This window comes from Scyliorhinus canicula, chromosome 5 (assembly GCF_902713615.1).
Source record: "Scyliorhinus canicula chromosome 5, sScyCan1.1, whole genome shotgun sequence".
NCBI lineage: Eukaryota > Metazoa > Chordata > Chondrichthyes > Carcharhiniformes > Scyliorhinidae > Scyliorhinus > Scyliorhinus canicula.
Window position 1 is genome coordinate 231,416,902 of NC_052150.1, and position 15,970 is coordinate 231,432,871.

Here is a 15,970-nt window from a genome sequence, read left to right on the forward strand (position 1 = left end):
GGCCTGTCTGTGTCCCGGAGCTTGTCTGTGTCCCGGAGCTCCGCGCTGGGCCTGTGTCTGTGTCCCGGAGCTCCGCGCTGGGCCTGTCCCTGTCCCGGAGATCCGCACTGGGCCTGTCTCGGAGCTCCGCGCTGGGCCTGTCCGTGTTCCGGAGCTACGCGCTGGGCCTGTGTCTGTGTCCCGGAGCTCCGCACTGGGCCTGTCTGTGTCCCGGAGCTCCACGCTGGGCCTGTCTGTGTCCCGGAGCTCCGCGCTGGACCTGTCCCTGTTCCGGAGATCCGCGCTGGGCCTGTCTGTGTCCCGGAGCTCCGCACTGGGCCTGTCTGTGTCCCGGAGCCCCGCGCTGGGCCTGTCCCTGTCCCGGAGCTCCGCGCTGGGCCCGTGTCTGTGTCCCGGAGCTCCGCACTGGGCCTGTGTCTGTGTCCCCGAGCTCCGCGCTGGGCCTGTCGCTGTCCCGGAGCTCCGCGCTGGGCCTGTCTGTGTCCCGGAGCTCCGCGCTGGGCCTGTGTCTGTGTCCCCGAGCTCCGCGCTGGGCCTGTCGCTGTCCCGGAGCTCCGCGCTGGGCCTGTCCCTGTCTCGGAGCTCCGCGCTGGGCCTGTGTCTGTCCTGGAGCTCCGCGCTGGGCCTGTGTTCCGGAGCTCCGCGCTGGGCCTGTCCCTGTCCCAGAGCTCCGCGCTGGGCCTGTCCCTGTCCCAGAGCTCCGCGCTGGGCCTGTGTTCCGGAGCTCCGCGCTCGGCCTGTCCCTGTGTTCCGGAGCTCCGCGCTGGGCCTGTGTTCCGGAGCTCCGCGCTCGGCCTGTCCCTGTGTTCCGGAGCTCCGCGCTGGGCCTGTGTTCCGGAGCTCCGCGCTCGGCCTGTCCCTGTGTTCCGGAGCTCTGCGCTGGGCCTCTCCCTGTCCCAGAGCTCCGCGCTGGGCCTGTGTTCCGGAGCTCCGCGCTCGGCCTGTGTCTGTGTCCCGGGCCCGGATGGCGGACATGGAGCTGCCGCTCCCCCTCCTGCTGCTGCTGCTGCTGTTTGTATCTCTGTCCCGGCCCGAGGCACTGGGGCCGCACCGGGATCCCGTGAGTATCACACACACTCCCCAATCCCTATTCCCGATCCCTCATCCAACACCCCCGATCCCCACATTCCCTATTCCCACATCCCCGATCCCCACATTCCCTATTCCCACATCCCTGTTCCCCACATCCTCCATTCCCACATTCCCCCATTCCCCAAACCCACATTCCCACATTCCCACATTCCCCATTCCCCCATTCCCCAAACCCACATTCCCACATTCCCACATTCCCCATTCCCCCATTCCCCAAACCCACATTCCCCATTCCCACATTCCCCATTCCCCCATTCCCCAAACCCACATTCCTCATTCCCCCATCTCCCAAACCCACATTCCCCATTCCCACATTCCTCATTCCCCCATTCCCCAAACCCACATTCCCCATTCCCCCATTCCCCAAACCCACATTCCCCATTCCCACATTTCCCATTCCCCCATTCCCCAAACCCACATTCCCCATTCCCACATTCCCCATTCCCCCATTCCCCAAACCCACATTCCCCATTCCCCATTCCCCATTCCCCATTCCCCCATTCCCCATTTCCCATTCCCCATTCCCCCATTCCCCCATTCCCCAAACCCACATTCCTCATTCCCCCATTCCCCATTCCCACATTCCCCATTCCCCATTCCCACATTCCCCATTCCCACATTCCCCATTCCCCCATTCCCCATTCCCCATTCCCCATTCCCACATTCCCCATTCCCCATTCCCCCATTCCCCATTCCCACATTCCCACATTCCCCATTCCCCCATTCCCCAAACCCCATTCCCCAAACCCCCATTCCCCAAACCCACATTCCCCATTCCCCATTCCCACATTCCCCATTCCCACATTCCCCAAACCCACATTCCCCAAACCACATTCCCCATTCCCCATTCCCCATTCCACATTCCTCATTCCCCATTCCCCATCCCCATTCCCCAAACCCCATTCCCCAAACCCACATTCCCCATTCCCGCATTCCACATTCCCCATTCCCCCATTCCCCAAACCCACATTCCCCATTCCCGCATTCCCACATTCCCCATTCCCGCATTCCACATTCCCCATTCCCCATTCCCCCATTCCCCATTCCCAATTCCCGCATTCCCACATTCCCCATTCCCCATTCCCCATTCCCCCATTCCCCAAACCCACATTCCCCAAACCCACATTGCCCAATCCCACATTCCCCATTCCCACATTCCCCAAACCCACATTCCCCATTCCCCCATCCCCATTCCCCCATTCCCCAAACCACATTCCCCATTCCCCATTCCCATTCCCCCATTCCCCATTCCCACATTCCTCATTCCCCCATTCCCCAAACCCACATTCCCCATTCCCCATTCCCCATTCCCACATTCCTCATTCCCACATTCCCCAAACCCACATTCCCCAAACCCACATTCCCCATTCCCCATTCCCCATCCCACATTCCCCAAACCCACATTCCCCAAACCCACATTCCCCATTCCCCCATTCCCCATTCCCCCATTCCCCATTCCCCCATTCCCATTCCCCCATTCCTCATTCCCACATTCCCCAAACCCACATTCCCCATTCCCACATTGCCCAATCCCACATTCCCCATTCCCCATTCTCGCATTCCCATTCCCACATTCCCCATTCCGCCATTTCCCGCTTTCCACATTCCCCATTCCCCATTCCCGCATTCCCATTCCCCATTCCCCGCATTCCCCATTCCCGCATTCCTATTCCCACATTCCCCAAACCACATTCCCCATTCCCACATTCCTATTCCCCATTCCCCAAACCCACATTCCTCATTCCCCCATTCCCCAAACCCACATTCCACATTCCCACATTGCCCAATCCCACATTCCCATTCCCCATTCCCGCATTCCCATTCCCACATTCCCCAATCCCGCTTTCCACATTCCCCATTCCCACATCCTCCATTCCCACATTCTCCATTCCCGCATTCCCATTCCCACATTCCCCAAACCCACATTCCCCATTCCCGCATTTCTATTCTCCAAACCCACATTCCCCATTCCCACATTGCCCAATCCCACATTCCCATTCCCGCATTCCCATTCCCACATTCCCCAATCCCGCTTTCCACATTCCCTATTCCCACATTCCCCAATCCCACATTCCCCATTCCCGCATTCCCATTCCCACATTCCCCAAACCCACATTCCCCATTCCCACATTCCCCATTCCCCAAACCCAAATTCCCCATTCCCACATTCCCCAATCCCACATTCCCCATTCCTGCAATCCACATTCCCCCATTCCCACATCCCCAATCCCACATTCCCCATTCCCACATTCCCCAATCCCACATTCCCCATTCCCAGATTCCACATTCCCATATTCCCCATTCCCGCATTCCACATTCCCCAATCTCCATTCCTGAATTCCACATACCCCAATCCTACGTTCCCCATTCCCACATTCCACATTCCCATTTTCCCCATTCCCGCATTCCACATTCCCCAATCCCACATTCCCCATTCCTGAATTCCACATTCCCCAATCCCACATTCCACATTCCCCAATCCCACATTTCCCAATCCCGCAATCCACATTCCCACATTCCCCATTCCCACATTCCCCAATGCCACATTCCCCATTCCCGCAATTCACATTCCCCAATCCACCATTCCCCATTCCCGCCTTCCACATTCCCACATTCCCCAATCCCACATTCCCCATTCCCCGCAATCCCACATTCCCCATTCCCGCCTTCCACATTCCCCATTCCCACATTCCCCAATCCCACATTCCCCATTTCCGCAATCCACATTCCCCATTCCCACATTCCCCAATCCCACATTCCCCTTTCCCAAATTCCACATTCCCCATTCCCGCATTCCCATGCCCCACTTTCCTCCCTCCATTTTTCAGTCTTCTCCCTCCTCCCTCCGGCTCCCTCCCATCGCTCTGCTCACCCCTCATCTCCCAAACACTCACTCATTAGTCCCCTCCTCTTTCCTCTGCCATCTTCCCCATCGTTCCCCCCCCATGGCGTCCTGTCCCCATCCCCCGCCCCCGCCCGGTGCACCCCCCCCCCCCCCCGGCACCTCGTTCCCCCCTCCCCAGAGTCCCCCCTCCCCCTCCCTGGCATCCCCCCTCCCCATCCCCAGTGTCCCGTTCCCCCCTCCCCAGCGTCCCCCCTCTCCCCCGATGTCCCGTTTCCTCCCCGCGGCGTTCCCCCCTCCCAGTGTCCCGTTCCCCCCTCCCCAGCATCCCCCCTCCCCCCCGATGTCCCGTTTCCTCCCCGCGGCATTCCCCCCCCAGTGTCCCGTTCCCCCCCCGTGTCCCGTTCCCCCCCGTGTCCCGTTCCCCCCCCAGTGTCCCGTTCCCCCCTCCCCCTCCCCAGTGTCTCCCCTCCCCAGCTTCTCGTTCCCCTTTCCCCCGCCCTCCCCCATCCCATCCTCCCCCTTCTCACATCCCATCCTCACCCCCTCCCCATCCCCATTTCTCACTCCTGTTTGTCTCTCTCCTCAGAATGTGCCGGAATCCACAGAGAGCGTCATTGACCCCGTGTCTGGGCAGCAAGGTATCTGATTCACCGTCAAACTTACACAAAGCTCGCAAAGTGAAATCAGAGAGAATGTGACCTCCCACTGTAACAGAGACCCTCCCCCATCCCACACAAACACACCAACACACACTCACCTACACACCCACTGACACACCCACACACACACACACTCACCCACACACCCACTGACACACCCACACACACACACACAGACCCACACACACACACACACAGACCCACACACACACCCACTGACACACCCACACACACACACACACACAGACCCACACACACACACACAGACCCACACACACACTCACCCACACTCACCCACTGACACACCCACACACACCCAAACACCTACTGACACACACCCACTGACACACCCACACACACACACAGACCCACACACACACACACAGAGACCCACACACACACACACAGACCCACAAACACACCCACTGACACACCCACACACACACACACACAGACCCACACACACACACACACAGACCCACACACACACACACACACACACCCACACACACAGACCCACACACACACACACAGACCCACACACACACAGACCCACACACACACAGACCCACACACACACACACACACAGACCCACACACACACACACAGACACACACACACACACAGACCCACACACACACACACAGACCCACACACACACACACACACCCCACACACACACTCATCCACACTCATCCACTGACACACCCACACACACACACACACCCACTGACACACACCCACACACCCACTGACACACCCACACACACACACACACAGACCCACACACACACACACAGACCCACACACACACACACAGACCCACACACACACACACACAGACCCACACACACACCCACTGACACACCCACACACACACACACACAGACCCACACACACACACACACACACACACAGACCCACACACACACACACAGACCCACACACACACACACACACAGACCCACACACACACACACACAGACCCACACACACACACACAGACCCACACACACACACACACACACTCTCTCACACAAACAGAGGAACAGGAAGAGACCATTCAGCCCCTCGATCCTACTCCAGCATTCACTGAAATGATGGATTGTTCCTGTGATCCAACTCAATTCACCCACATTTGTCACAAATCCTTTCATTGTTTTGCGAACAAAAATCTATCAGTGCCAGATTTAACGTGAACAGTTTATCGAACAATTTTTGTTTGTCGGCGAGAATTCCATGTTTCCATCACCCTCTGTGCTGGAGTCTTTCCTGATTTTCCTCCTGAAATGTCTGGCTTTAATTTATAGATTATCTTCCCTTAGTCCGAGATACCCCAACTACAGGAAATAATGTCTCCCAATCAACTTTATCTTTTCCCCTCAATTTTAAAAGTTAAGAGTAAAGTCATTATATTGGTTGCCATGACAAACCCTGTGCCCTAGAAACAGTCAGCAGGTACAGCAGTCACTGAAGGCTGGCATGCAGGTACAGCAGTCACTGAAGGTTGGCATGCAGGTACAGCAGTCACTGAAGGCTGGCATGCAGGTACAGCAGTCACTGAAGGTTGGCATGCAGGTACAGCAGTCACTGAAGGTTGGCATGCAGGTACAGCAGCCGCTGAAGGCTGGCATGCAGGTACAGCAGTCACTGAAGGTTGGCATGCGGGTATAGCAGCCACTGAAGGTTGGCATGCAGGTACAGCAGCCGCTGAAGGCTGGCATGCAGGTACAGCAGTCACTGAAGGTTGGCATGCGGGTATAGCAGCCACTGAAGGTTGGCATGCAGGTACAGCAGTCACTGAAGGCTGGCATGCAGGTACAGCAGTCACTGAAGGTTGGCATGCAGGTACAGCAGTCACTGAAGGTTGGCATGCCGGTACAGCAGGCAGTGAAGGTCGGCATGCGGGTACAGCAGTCACTGAAGGTTGGCATGCAGGTACAGCAGTCACTGAAGGCTGGCATGCAGGTACAGCAGTCACTGAAGGTTGGCATGCAGGTACAGCAGTCACTGAAGGTTGGCATGCGGGTATAGCAGCCACTGAAGGTTGGCATGCAGGTACAGCAGCCGCTGAAGGCTGGCATGCAGGTACAGCAGTCACTGAAGGTTGGCATGCGGGTATAGCAGCCACTGAAGGTTGGCATGCAGGTACAGCAGTCACTGAAGGCTGGCATGCAGGTACAGCAGTCACTGAAGGTTGGCATGCAGGTACAGCAGTCACTGAAGGTTGGCATGCAGGTACAGCAGCCGCTGAAGGCTGGCATGCAGGTACAGCAGTCACTGAAGGCTGGCATGCAGGTACAGCAGTCACTGAAGGCTGGTATGCAGGTACAGCAGTCACTGAAGGCTGCCATGCAGGTACAGCAGTCACTGAAGGCTGGCATGCAGGTACAGCAGGCGCTGAAGGTTGGCATGCAGGTACAGCAGTCACTGAAGGCTGGCATGCAGGTGCAGCAGCCGCTGAAGGCTGGCATGCAGGGACAGCAGGCGCTGAAGGTTGGCATGCAGGTACAGCAGTCACTGAAGGTTGGCATGCAGGTACAGCAGTCACTGAAGGTTGGCATGCAGGTACAGCAGGCACTGAAGGTTGGCATGCAGGTACAGCAGTCACTGAAGGTTGGCATGCAGGTACAGCAGTCACTGAAGGTTGGCATGCAGGTACCCCAGTCACTGAAGGTTGGCATGTAGGTACAGCAGTCACTGAAGGTTGGCATGCAGGTACAGCAGTCACTGAAGGTTGGCATGCAGGTACAGCAGTCACTGAAGGCTGGCATGCAGGTACTGCAGGCAGTGAAGGTTGGCATGCAGGTACAGCAGCCACTGAAGGCTGGCATGCAGGTACAGCAGTCACTGAAGGCTGGCATGCAGGTACAGCAGCCACTGAAGGTTGGCATGCAGGTACAGCAGCCACTGAAGGCTGGCATGCAGGTACAGCAGTCACTGAAGGCTGGCATGCAGGTACAGCAGCCGCTGAAGGTTGGCATGCAGGTACAGCAGTCACTGAAGGCTGGCATGCAGGTACAGCAGTCACTGAAGGTTGGCACGCAGGTACAGCAGGCACTGAAGGTTGGCATGCAGGTACAGCAGGCGGTGAAGGTTGGCATGTAGGTACAGCAGTCACTGAAGGTTGGCATGCAGGTACAGCAGTCACTGAAGGTTGGCATGCGGGTACAGCAGGCGGTGAGGAAAGCCAATGGCATGCTGGCCTTCATAGAGGATTTGAGTATAGGAGTAGGGATGTCTTGCTGCAGTTATACAGGGCCTTGGTGAAGCCACACCATGAGTATTGTGGGCAGTTTTGATGTGTTGGGTGTTGTGTATTCTTGAGACACAGGCAGGCTGCCAAATAGTACAACACTATTCTAGTAACTACAGACTGAAACATACGCTTACTGTGGGTTTATACGATGTTAGGTTTAATTAAAGACCTGTACCTACCCTAACCAGCCTAGTTGCTCAGCACATGGTAAGGTTGTGTGCTGAGTGTCTGCTCTAGTGAAGAGCTGCATGAGCAGAATGAGCAGGGAAACTGGTGCCCTCTGTCTCTAGCTGGTGATTGGATGCGGTGTTCTGCAGGCTGATCGGCGCTAGTGTGTGTGTCTGCACCATGATATACTGCTGTATGTTATGACAGATTTGGTCTCCCAGTTTGAGGATTAGATTGGATTTTGTTTTATTGTATCGAGGTACAGTATTTTTTTGTGAGCAGCTCAACACATCATTAAGTACATGAAAAGAAAAGGAAATAAAAGAAAATACATAATAGGGCAACACAGGGTACACAAGGAAGGATGTTTTTGCCATTGAGGGTGTCCAGCGAGGATTCACCAGGCTAATCCCCGGGATGGCAGGACGGACAGATGAAGAAAGACTGGATGGACTGGGCTTGTATTAACTGGAGTTTAGAAGAATGAGAGGGGATCTCATAGAAACATCTAAAATCCTGGTGGGACTGGACAGGCTGAATGTGGGAAGAATGTTCCCGATGTTGGGGACGTCCTGAACTAGGGGTCACAGCCTGAGAATAAGGGGTCAGCCATTCAGGACTGAGATGGGGAAGAACTTCTTCTCTCAGAGAGTTGGGAACTTGTGGAATTCTCTCCCACAGAAAGCTGTTGGGGGCAGTTCATTGGATATATTCAAGAGGGAGCTGCATGTGGCCCTTGCGGCTAAAGGAATCAAGGGGCAGGGAGAGAAAGTGGGAGTGGGATACTGAATTTGCATAATCAGCCATGATCATATTAAATGGGGGAGCAGGCTCGAAGGGCCAAATGGCCTCTTTCTGCTCCTATTTTCTATGTTTTTACTCTATTCCTTTGCCCGGTAATAGATTAAACGACTCTATTCCTTGTATACTGTAAGGTGTTATACTTGACCTTGATGTAAACACATTGTGTTCGATCCATTTCTCACGCTGTCTTTTTCCACCTCTATAACATTCCCTAACCTCATCCCTCAGCTCACCTACCACTGAACCCCTCGTCCATACTCTCGATAAGTCTGGACTCACTCCTGTGGCGTAGTGTCATATTTTGTTTGAGGTTTTTCCATGATGTGAAAGGCGTTCCTCGGCAATTGGTGCAATTTCAATTCCATGAATAAATCTGGAATATGAAGCTTGTCTCAGTGATGGTGACCATGAAACCATTACCCATTGTTATAAAAACCCATCTGGTTCACTAACGTCCTTTAGGGAAGGAAATCCTCCGACCTTAGGGTTAAGGTGCTAAATTGGGGGAAGGCTAACTCCAACCAGATTAGGCAGGATTTGGAGGCTGTTATTTGGGAGAGGCTGTTTGAGGGTAAATCCACATTTGGCATGTGGGAGTCTCTAAGGAGCAGTTGATGGGAGTGCAGGACAGGCATGTGCTGGTAAAAGGGAAAGACAGGAAAGGCAGGATTCGGGAACCATGGATGACCAGGAAACTGAGAATTTTGTCAAAAATAAAAAAGATGCATATGAGGTAGCGACAATTAAACCCAGATAAAGCACTTGGGGAATACAAGGAAAGTAGAAAAGAGCTCAAGCAGGGAGTTAGGGCAAAAAGGGTCACAATGTCCTTGGCAGACAGGATTAAGGAGAATCCCAAGGTATTTATGCATATATTCGGAACAAGAGGGTAGCTAGAGAAAGAGTTGGTCCGCTCAGGGGCAAAGGAGGGAAATTATGTATAGAACCAGAGGAAGTAGGTGGGATCCTTAATGAGTATTTTGCATCTGTATTCACAAAGGAGAGGGACATGTTGATTGGTGGTGTCTCAGAGGGATGTGTAAACACTTTAGAACCGGTCATTATTACCAGGGAGGAAGTGTTGGGTGTGTTAAAAAGCATTAAGGTAGACAGATCCCCAGGGCCAGATGGCATCTATCCCAGATTAATGAGGGAGGCAAGACATGAAATCGCTGGGCCTCTGACAGAAATCTTTGTGGCCCCATTGGCCGCAGATCCCAGAGGATTGGAGGATAGCCAATGTTGTACCGTTATTTAAGAAGGGTTGCAAGGATAACCCGGGTAATTATAGGCCAGTGAGCTCGACGTCAGTAATAGTGAAATTGTTGGAAAAGATTCTCAGGGATAGGGGGCGGGATTCTCCAACCCCCCCCCCCCCCCCCCGCCAGGTCGGAGAATCGCCGGGAGTCAGTGTGAATTCTCTGGCGCTGGTTTTCGGACGGGGGACGAGGATCATCACGTCGCGCCGGTCGGGGGCCGTTGGCAGCGGCTCCCCCGGCAATTCTCCGGGCCCCAATGGGCCAAGCGACCACCTGTTTTCGGCCAATCCAGCCGGCGTGGATTAGACATGGTCCATCCCGGTGGGACCTAGCGAGGGTGGCTTGCGGAGCCTTCAGCAGGCGGGAGGGTGCGCAGGGGTTCCAGCCCCCCGGAGGGTCCCCCATGGTGGCCTGGCCCGCGATCGGGGTCCACTGAGCTGCGGGGGGGGGGCCTGTGCTGTGGGGGCACACTTTCCCTCCGCGCCGGACTCTTGGTAAGGCTTCACCATGGATGGCGTGGCGAAGAAACCCCCTGTGCATGTGCAGGAAACACCCAGAACACGCAGGCAGCCCTGCGCATGCGCGGGAAACACCCAGAACACGCAGGCAGCCCTGCGCATGTGCAGGAAACACCCAGAACACGCAGGCAGTCCTGCGCATGCGCGGGAAACACCCAGAACATGCAGGCAGCCCTGCGCATGCGCGGGAAACACGCCGACGGTTCTGTGCATGTGCCAGAACACGCAGGCAGTCCTGCGCATGCGCGGGAAACACCCAGAACATGCAGGCAGCCCTGCGCATGCGCGGGAAACACGCCGACGGTTCTGTGCATGTGCCAGAACACGCAGGCAGTCCTGCGCATGCGCGGGAAACACCCAGAACACGCAGGCAGTCCTGCGCATGCGCGGGATACACGCCGACAGTTCTGCGCATGTGCCAGAACACGCAGGCAGTCCTGCGCATGCGCGGGAAACACTCAGAACACGCAGGCAGTCCTGCGCATGCGCGGGAAACACGCCTACGGTTCTGCGCATGCGCCAGAACACGCAGGCAGTCTTGCGCATGCGCCAACTCGCGCTGGCCGGCGGCGGCCCTTTGGCGCCGGTTGGCGTGGGTGCAGCCCCTCCAGCGCCAGCCTAGCCCCCGGAAATGCGGAGGATTCCGCAATGTCCTGACACCGGGGTGCTTCACACCGCTCTTGGCGCCGGTACGGGCTGTCCCGCCAATTGCAGGAGAATCTCGCCCAGGATCTATGCACATTTGGAAGTGAATGGTCTTATTAGCGACAGACAGCATGGCTTTATACGAGGGAGGTCATGTCTCACTAATTTGATTGAATTTTTTGAGGAGGTGACAAAAATGATTGACGAGGGAAGGGCTGTGGATGTTGTCTACATGGACTTTAGTGAAGCATTTGATAAGGTCCCTCATGGCAGGCTGGTGCAAAAGATTAGATCACATGGGGTCAGGGGTGAACTAGCTGGATGGATCCAGAACTGGCTTGGCCATAGAGACAGAGGGTAGCAGTGGAAGGGTGTTTTTCCGAATGGAGGTCTGTAATCAGTGGTGTTCCACAGGGATCAGAACTGGGACCTCTGCTCTTTGTAATATATATAAATGACTTGGAAGAAAACGTAGCGGGTCTGATTAGCAAGTATACGGATGATACTAAGATTGCAGGAGTTGCGGATAGTGATGAAGATTGTCAGAGAATACAGAAGGATATAGATAGGCTGCAAAATTGGGCAGAGAAATGGCAGATGGAGTTTAACCCGGACAAATGCGAGGTGATGCATTTTGGTCGATCCAATTCAGGCGGGAGCTATAAAATAAATGGCAGAACCATCAGGAGCAGAGACACACAGAGAGATCTGGGCGTGCAGGTCCACAGATCCTTAAACATGGCAGCACAGGTGGAAATGGTGGGAAAGAAAGCATATGGCATGCTTGCTTCACAGGACGGGATATCGAGTATAAAAGCTCGAAAATGATGTTACAGTTATATAGAACGTTGGTTAGGCCACATTTGGAATACTGTGTCCAATTCTGGTCACTGCACTACCAGAAGGATGTGGAAGCTTTGGGGAGAGACAGAAAAGGTTTACCAGGATGTTGCCTGGTATGGAGGGTATTAGCTATGAGGAGCGGTTGAATAAACTGGGATTGTTCTCCCCAGAGAGACGGAGGCTGAGGGGCGACCTGATAGAAGTTTATAAAATTTTTGGGGTATAGATAGGGTGAACAATTGGAGGCTTTTTCCCAGGGCGGAAATGACAATTACAAAGGGCAAAAGGTCAAATGTATCCCAGGTTATTAAGGGAGGGAATAGCCGGGGGGGGTTGGCAATAATTTTCAATTCCTCTCTGGCCACAGGAGAGGTGCCGGGGGACTGGAGGATAGTCAATGTGGTTCCATTATTCAAGAAGGGAGGAATGGATAAACCAGGAAACTACAGGCCAGAAAGTATTGGAAGCAATTCTGAGAGACAGAATTAATCTGCATTTGGAGAGGCCGGGATTAATCAGGAACAGTCAGCGTGGGTTTGTTAAGGGGAGGTCATGACTGACCAACTGGAATGAATTTTTGAAAGGTGTTGAGGTGTGTAGATGAGGGAAATGCATTTGGCGTAGCCGACTTGGACTTTTGAGAAGGACCTACACGGGAGACTGATAGCAAAGGTAAGCATGTGTACTGCTGTCCTGGGAGTGTTTGATGGGGACAGTGTAGAGGGAGCTTTACTCTGTATCTAACCCTCTGCTGTACCTTCCTGGGAGTGTTTGATGGGGACAGCGTAGACGGAGATTTACTCTGTATCTAACCGTGCACTGTACCTGTCCTGGGAGTGTTTGATGGGGACAGTGTTGAGGGAGCTTTACTCTGTATCTAACCCCGTGCTGTACCTGTCCTGGGAGTGTTTGATGGGGACAGTGTAGAGGGAGATTTACTCTGTATCAAACCCCGTGCTGTACCTGTCCTGGGAGTGTTTGATGGGGACAGTGTAGAGAGAACTTTACTCTGTATCTAACCCCGTGCTGTACCTGTCCTGGGAGTGTTTGATGGGGACAGTGTAGAGGGAGCTTTACTCTGTATCTAACCGCGTGCTGTACCTGTCCTGGGACTGTTTGATGGGGACAGTGTAGAGGGAGCTTTACTCTGTATCTAACCCTGTGCTGTACCTGTCCTGGGAGTGTTTGATGGGGACAGTGCAGAGGGAGCTTTACTCTGTATCTAACCCCGTGCTGTACCTGTCCTGGGAGTGTTTGATGGGGACAGTGTAGAGGGAGCTTTACTCTGTATCTAACCCCGTGCTGTACCTGTCCTGGGAGTGTTTGATGGGGCCAGTGTAGAGGGAGCTTTATTCTGTACCTAACCCTGTGCTGTACCTGTCCTGGGAGTGTTTGATGGGGACAGTGTAGAGGGAGCTTTACTCTGTATCTAACTCCGTGCTGTACCTGTCCTGGTAGTGTTTGATGGGGACAGTGTAGAGGGAGCTTTACTCTGTATCTAACCCCATGCTGTACCTGTCCTGGGAGTGTTTGATGGGGTCAGTGCAGAGGGAGCTTTACTCTGTATCTAACTCCGTGCTGTACCTGTCCTGTGAGTGTTTGATGGGGGCAGTGTAGAGGGAGCTTTACTCTGTATCTAACCCTGTGCTGTACCTGTCCTGGGAGTGTTTGATGGGGACAGTGCAGAGGGAGCTTTGCTCTGTATCTAACCCTGTGCTGTACCTGTCCTGGGAGTGTTTGATGGGGGCAGTGCAGAGGGAGCTTTGCTCTGTATCTAATCCCGTGCTGTACCTGTCCTGGGAGTGTTTGATGGGGTCAGTGTAGAGGGAGATTTACTTGTATCTAACCCCATGCTGTACCTGTCCTGGGAGTGTTTGATGGGGACAGTGTAGATGGAGCTTTACTCTGTATCTAACCCCGTGCTGTACCTGTGCTGGGAGTGTTTGATGGGGACATTTTACTGATTTGAAATATTCTCCGTTTCCACTCCAGAGTGAAAAAGAAAAATCACAAAATGAACTGTTTTGCTGCAATCCATTCTCTAATGTGGTTTCCTTTGCTCAGCAGGGGGTCAGGAACTTCCTGGAATGTCGGAATGCCCTGGGAACCAGGTAGTTATCCGGAACGGCACTGTCTGTGGCTGTGTTGATGACCTTGTCTTTGACAGAGGGAATTGTAGCTGTGCAGATGGATTGAGATTGGGTCTGGATCCAAGGCAATGTGTTGGTAAGCTGTGAGCGATCCCAGTCATACACCCGACATTGAAATATCTTTATTCATGTCGGAAATGGTCATCTTTATTGAAATGTGTACTTCCTTACAAAGGTACAACTGTAAGAATCAGTTTTTTAAAGTGGGAAAAGTCAGAGACAGTTAACACAAAGCAAGATCGCTGACAAGCTACATGTCCAATGGACCAATGGTGAAGAATCACTGAAATGGCTACACAACGACATTGCGGCACTCCCTCAGTACTGACCCTCTGACAGCGCAGCGCTCCCTCAGTACTGACCCTTTGACAGTGCAGCATTCCCTCAGCACTGACCCTCTGACAGTGCAGCGCTCCCTCAGTACTGACCCTCTGACAGTGCAGCACTCCCTCAGTACTGACCCTCTGACAGTGCCGCACTCCCTCAGTACTGACCCTCTGACAGTGCGGCACTCCCTCAGTACTGACCCTCTGACAGTGCAGCACTCCCTCAGTACTGACCCTCTGACAGTGCAGCGCTCCCTCAGTACTGACCCTCTGACAGTGTGGCACTCCCTCAGTACTGACCCTCTGACAGTGCAGCACTGCCTCAGTACTGACCCTCCCACAGTGCGGCACTCCTTCAGCACTGACCCTGCCACAGTGCAGCACTCCCTCAGTACTGACCCTCTGACAGTGCGGCACTCCCTCAGTACTGACCCTCTGACAGTGCAGCACTCCCTCAGTACTGACCCTCTGACAGTGCAGCACTCCCTCAGTACTGACCCTCTGACAGTGCAGCACTCCCTCAGTACTGACCCTCTGACAGTGCAGCACTCTCTCAGTACTGACCCTCTGACAGTGCGGCGCTCCCTCAGTACTGCTCCTCTGACAGTGCGGCGCTCCCTCAGCACTAACCCTCCCACATTGCGGCACTCCCTCAGTACTGACCCTCTGACAGTGCGGCACTCCATCAGTACTGACCCTCTGACAGTGCAGCACACCCTCATTACTGACCCTCTGACAGGGCGGCACTCCCTCAGTACTGACCCGCTGACAGTGTAGCACTCCCTCAGGACTGACCCTCTGACAGTGCGGCGCTCCCTCAGTACCGACCCTCTGACAGTGCAGCACTCCCTCAGTACTGACCCTCTGACAGTGCGGCGCTCCCTCAGTACTGACCCTCTGACAGTGCGGCACTCCCTCAGTACTGACTCTCTGACAGTGCAGCACTCCCTCAGTACTGACCCTCTGACACTGCAGCACTCCCTCAGTACTGACCCTCTGACAGTGCGGCGCTCCCTCAGTACTGACCCTCTGACAGTGTGGCGCTCCCTCAGCACTGACCCTACCACATTGCGGCACTCCCTCTGTACTGACCCTCTGACAGTGCAGCACTCTCTCAGTACTGACCCTCTGACAGTGCGGCGCTCCCTCAGTACTGCTCCTCTGACAGTGCGGCGCTCCCTCAGCACTGACCCTCCCACATTGCGGCACTCCCTCTGTACTGACCCTCTGACAGTGCAGCACTCCCTCAGTACTGACCCTCTGACAGTGCGGCGCTCCCTCAGTACTGACCCTCTGACAGTGCAGCACACCCTCATTACTGACACTCTGACGGGGCGGCGCTCCCTCAGTACTGACCCGCTGACAGTGTAGCACTCCCTCAGTACTGACCCTCTGACAGTG

The 15,970-nt window shown here is 54.5% G+C and overlaps 1 protein-coding gene across 1 annotated transcript in view; it reads left to right on the top strand.

Moving 5' to 3' along the window:
* The first annotated feature begins 918 nt into the window (after nt 1–918).
* LOC119965729 (adhesion G protein-coupled receptor E1-like) overlaps nt 919–15,970 on the top strand; it is a 98,884-nt gene continuing 83,832 nt past the window's right edge. Inside the window, exons 1-3 of the mRNA XM_038796492.1 lie at nt 919–1,060; nt 4,524–4,575; nt 14,158–14,319. Coding sequence (XP_038652420.1) covers nt 965–1,060; nt 4,524–4,575; nt 14,158–14,319 — 310 coding nt within the window. The 5' untranslated portion in view covers nt 919–964. The remainder of the gene's footprint in view (nt 1,061–4,523; nt 4,576–14,157; nt 14,320–15,970) is intronic.